The following is a 5,506-nucleotide window of genomic DNA, read 5'->3' as shown; positions in this document are numbered from 1 at the left end:
AAAGACAGTGTTTCGGGTTCTCAGCGTTTTAGTTCAGCTGCTTTCATACTTTCCAGACTGTAAATAGATGTTGAAGCTATTAAAATCTACTCATGGTGATGAAAAAAGGTAGGGACTCAATGGTTCTTTCCCAAATTTCCCTTTGTCCAGTAACAAATACCTGAACACTTTAATTTGCCTTTTGGATTTCCCCTAGTGGTGGAAAAACAATCCTATTAATTCTTCGGGGGTGCTGTGGGGGGGAACATCTGCCCGTAATTTCTGTGCTGGGAGCATAGCAGGACAAAACGCTCCCTGGGCTGACCTGTTTGTCCAGGAGTAGGGATTTTTGGCACGGGCTTTAAGAGCCTGGCTCCCTGACGAGGGCGCTGGTCTCTCTTGGGTGTGGGAGAAGGGAGAGGTAGAGAGGACAGGAATGTCATTTAGATCACAGACAAAAAGAAACCAGGAAGTAAGGAGAAATTATTACAGTCCGATCATAGCTCAGGATGTTAAAGGCAATAGCCTCCGCTGATAGGGCATTCATTAGCAAAAAGGCAAGAGCAGTGGGGGCCACGGCTGTTCAGACCGTAGAGACAGACCTGAATCTGGGAGAGAGCTCCTGGCAAAGGCAAGGAGCAGCGATCTTACCTGGACTTACCATTTTTCTCTTCTTAACTTTTCCCTGGGACAAAAAGCAGGGTGACTCTTCTCTGCTCTCAGATGTTTGTCTAAACAAAGCCCTCATAATTTTATTTTTGTGGTGGGATTCCTAAGCAGACAAGAAGAAAAGGCATCTTTCCACTGAGCAACCGTCCAGCTCTCACTCTGTTCTGCTCTGGGACACAGCAGCTACAGCCACAGAAAGTAAGCCTGTGAGTCTTTCCAAGCAGCCAGGTCTGCTGGGCTGTTATTGTGAAACGGGTCTTTGCCTACTCTTCAAAGCCTGGTGAATTGGTGCTGATTTCAAAGTTGCCTGGTGGAGGAAGAGAAAGTGGCTCTGCAGACAAAGGGGAGAGGGACAAGCCCCTCTCCTCTGCTCTCTGCCAGGGCAGCATGGGCAATGTTATTATCCAGAGGCTCCGGGCGTACATGAGGCCCTGTTTCCCTTGCTTGTTCCAGGAGGCGGACAAGCCAGAGGGGATTGAGAACCTAGGGATGTGCTGCTCCCCTGACCAGAAGCCCAAAAGAAGCCATGGCCACTACTTTGTGGCCCTGTTTGATTACCAGGCTCGGACTGCAGAGGACCTGAGCTTCTGTGTGGGCGACAAGCTCCAAATCCTGGACACCTCCCAGGAAGGCTGGTGGTTCGCTAGGCACTTGGAGAAAAAAGGAGAGTCCGGCCAGCAGCTGAAGGGCTATATTCCTTCTAACTATGTGGCGGAGGACAGGAGCCTACAGGCAGAGCCGTGAGTAGTACAAACCCACACTTTATTTCTCAACTCTTTGAGGGCAGGTAATGAGTTTTCCTTCCTACCTATCTGTAACCCTCTAATCTCCAAAGAGCTGTCTAGAAAGTATGAGGAAATACTGGCAAGAGCCTTCTAATTGAAACACGCCTCCCCTGCTAAGTGAGAGTGAGCCAGGCAGGTTGCTGTTGAAGAAATGACTTCTATCTCAGTATGGGTACCCAAAGGCCCTGGGTGTGTTTTCATTAATGTCAACAAATGCTGCATTTAACACTCTGCCTTTTCTTTGGCTGTAAAATAAGTCATGCCTCACTTTAACAACAGAGTGCATTTCATTTGCAGGTATATCATAGGTCTTCCTTAAACTACACTTTCAGGTCGAAAGTCTCTCTCACTCTCTCTCTAAACATTTAAAGCATCAACTCCAGCCCTAACTCTAATCTCAGATCTCAGCCCCTTTTCTTTCTGATAGGCACACACAGGTCTAGAAAACTTAGAAGGTAACATTTAGAAGATGCTAATTTCTCACTACATTTTCATCACTAGACAGTTTTACTTGAGTCCCAGATATAGAGTTACGCTACCCAAATATGATATCTTTTGGTTTTTATTATGATTAGAAACTCACCAGCTACAAATATTTAGTAAATTTCAACAAGAAAAATAATGACAGTATTTCCCCAGAGGAGGAGATAAAGACTTTACCCAGATATTTGAATAAATCCTATGAATTATAGTGGAGCCAAAGAGGAAAATTTTATGTACTTATTCACTTATTTATGTACTTAGTTCATCCATCTGTCTATCTGCTCATCTGTCTGTTCATTCGTTTGTCCAAGCAAGTGCCAGGCACAGTAGTGGTATGGTGAGTGGGGGAGGGGAAGCTTAGATTAGTGGTTGTTGAACATAAAATAGATAAAGCACGGTCTTGACAGTGGATACTTGGGATCTGGTGGGTTGAAAAGCAAGCAGGGACTGTTATTGACCCTAAAATCTCCTGCTTGGGCCCAGTGAAACCAAAGACTGGCAATGTCTCTCAGGAATCATTTTATAGGCTGGATCCTTAGTGGAGGAACTATTGGGGGTTCTCTCATTTTCTTATGTGTTTCTTCTTTTTATGGGAGCTGCAGGGAATAAAATGGTAGGGAAGAGCCATGGAGCATTGTTGCTGCTTTCCAAACTCAAATCTGAATACGAAAGTGCATTTGGTGATTCTTTCCAACACTAAGAACGTATAAATGTTAAGAAGGGTCTTATTTTATGCCTAATTAGGACTGAATTAAAATTAAGACTTTTGACAAGTAGACTCAATCAGTTCTTAAATGAGAAAAACACCTGTGTGAACATTTATTTTCTGTGACAGTCTATAGGAAACACCTTTACTTATTTATTGAGTGTTTACGTATGAACATTTATGTTTTCACTATGATTTCCATGTAAGGTATAGTATTATGTATGTTTTCTATTCAGTGTAACACATGTATACTATTATTATTATTATTAATATTTTTATTTTTTAAGATTTTATTGGGGAATTGGGGATGGGGAATAGTGTTGGGGAATTGGGGAAGAGAAACAGCCAAGTTGTTGTCCTTCAATTTTAGTTGTGGAGGGAGCACGTAGTTCAGCTCCAAGTTTAGTCACCATCCAGCTGCCCGTTGGCAGCTCGTGCCCACTCAGCTCAAGGTGCCATGTTCAATCTTAGTTGCTGGTGGGGACAGGCCACCATCCCATGCAGAAGTCAAACAGGCAACCTTGTTGTTAGGAGTACGTGCTCTCACCAGCTGAACCATACTGCCAACTGTTGGCAGCTCAACTCGGGAGCAGCTCACTGGCCCACGTGGGAATTGAACCGGTGACCCTGTCGCTCAGAGCTCGCACTCTTAACCAACTGAGCCACTTGGCTGGCTCCACATGTATACTATTATAATAAATACTATAAATATTAATTCATAATCTACTACTTTTAAATATATTTCATTTATTTTACTGCTTAGGGCTTCCGTTTCCTCATCTGTAAGGTCTCTGGAGTTGCCTAGGCCTCTGGATTCCCCGATTATCTGGGAACATCAGCTCTTACGCTTCATGTGTAGCGGTTCAGCTACATTCATACTTGACATACTTGAAGAAAGCAAGGACTGAAACAAGGCAAGCAATTAAAAAATGATAATGTTCTGTGGCTTGAGCACAGCATCCTTACTTGTTTAGATTCTCTTTAACAAACAGAAAATAAAGCCACTAAAATATTTTAGTTATTTTTTTATTCTCAGGGGCTATCTGCAGCCAAGAATACTTTTCTCCCTCTGCACATAACTCCTGACCTTGCTTCTTGGAATTGGTTCTCAGCAGTGTTCTCACATGTCATCACTGTCTAGATCTCTACAGTGGGCTTCCTTGGGGTCTTCACACCCCCTAGAATAGAAACTTGATGCTTATCAGACAATGCTGCTATGCCTCCTGGTCAGCACGGGCCACTTGTTTCCTTTTCAGTGTAAACCTGTGAGCCCAGGTTACCAATGAGGGTTCTTGCCACCAAACGGCTAAACTGCTTGAATACTTTTAATGCAGGTAGCTGTGGCCTCTAGAATTCCACTCCATTTCAGCACCAGGGATTTTACCTCAATAGTTTTCTGAGTGAGGGTCCAGGAAGGCCACACCATGTCTTAATACCTGGAAATTGTACAAAAACAACTTCTTTAATATCTTTCTTCACTGAGTTTTTCATACTTATACTTCATTTTTTCCCTTATGAATACTGTGAAAATAAATGTAGTTTATTCTATAATGAGCTCAGTCTATAGCATTAAGTAAAGATTATTGTTTATATTTACATGTGTGAGATGAGAAGCAATGGGAAAACAATGAAAGTTGAGTTATCTAATTCCTAATTAGACTAGTTTAATGCAATGAATATTAATATTCATCTGTTTATATCTTTATTCTTAATTTTCATTAATAGGAAAACAATAATACTTTTGGAGTTATTAGTGCCAGGGCAAACAGTTGAAGGTGTTAGTGTTTGGTTTGTTTGTTTATTTGCTTTTAATACCAGGAAGTAGAGATGCTAAAAAAAGAAGTAAACTATTGTTAAAAGATAAACCAGTGTAATAATCGATTATTATTCTGCCTACAATTTCTTTACCTTTTCTGAATAGCATGCATTAAGTGATATAATAAGCCTATTCTCCCATCCCCACCTTCTTTCTTAAGGCTCAGAAAGGTTATTATTTGTTTATTTATTTTTCCAGTTTTATTGAGAAATAATTGACTTACATCACTGTATATGTTTAAAGCATAGCACATGATGGTTTCATTTACATATATTGTGAAACAATTACCAGAATAGATTCAGTTAACATCCATCTTTTCATAGAGCACAATAAAAAGAAAATAAAGATAAAAAATTTTCTCCTTGTAATGAGAAATCACAGTATTTATTCTCTTAACAGCTTTCCTATATATCATACTCATACAGCAGTGTTAGCTCTGCATCATGTTATACATTTCATCCCTAATTCTTATTTATTTTGTAACTGTAAGTTTTTGCCTTTCTCAATCTCTGGTAGCAAGTCTGATCATTTTTTCTGAGTCTGGAATTTTTTTTTAAGATTCCATTTCACATATAAGTGAGATCATATGGATGATTTTTGCTTTTCTCTGTCTGACTTATTTCATTTAGTATAATGCCCTCAAAATCCATCCATGTTGTCATAAATGGTAAGATTTCCTCTTTTTTTTATTGCTGAATAATATTCTATTGTATATACGTACTGCAACTTGTTTATCCATTCATCCATCAATGAATACTTAGGCTGTTTTCATGTCCTGACTATTATAAATAATGCTGCTACGAACATAGGGATGCAGATATTGTCTCAAGTTAGTGTTTTTGTTTCCTTTGGATATATTCTCAGAAAGTGGAATTGCTGGATCATATAGTGGTTCTATTTTTAGGGTTTTGAAGATCCTCCATACTGTTTTCCATAATGACTGTTCCAATTTATAATCCCACTGACAGTGCACAAGGGTTCTCATTTCTCTACACCCATGCCAGCATTTATTATTTCTTGTCTTTTTGATGATGGCCTTTCTAGCAGGTGTAAGGTGATATCTCACTG

General features: G+C 40.2%; 1 protein-coding gene across 1 annotated transcript in view; it reads left to right on the top strand.

Moving 5' to 3' along the window:
- The first annotated feature begins 496 nt into the window (after window positions 1-496).
- The window catches only part of FRK (fyn related Src family tyrosine kinase), a 114,114-nt gene continuing 109,104 nt past the window's right edge, over window positions 497-5,506 (top strand). The window contains exon 1 of the mRNA XM_019623965.1: window positions 497-1,388. Within this exon, the coding sequence (XP_019479510.1) occupies window positions 1,036-1,388 (353 nt within the window). The 5' untranslated portion in view covers window positions 497-1,035. The remainder of the gene's footprint in view (window positions 1,389-5,506) is intronic.

This window comes from Hipposideros armiger, unplaced genomic scaffold (assembly GCF_001890085.2).
Source record: "Hipposideros armiger isolate ML-2016 unplaced genomic scaffold, ASM189008v1 scaffold_571, whole genome shotgun sequence".
NCBI lineage: Eukaryota > Metazoa > Chordata > Mammalia > Chiroptera > Hipposideridae > Hipposideros > Hipposideros armiger.
Note: the sequence above shows the minus strand (reverse complement) of the source record. Positions and strands in the feature narration are given on the sequence as shown.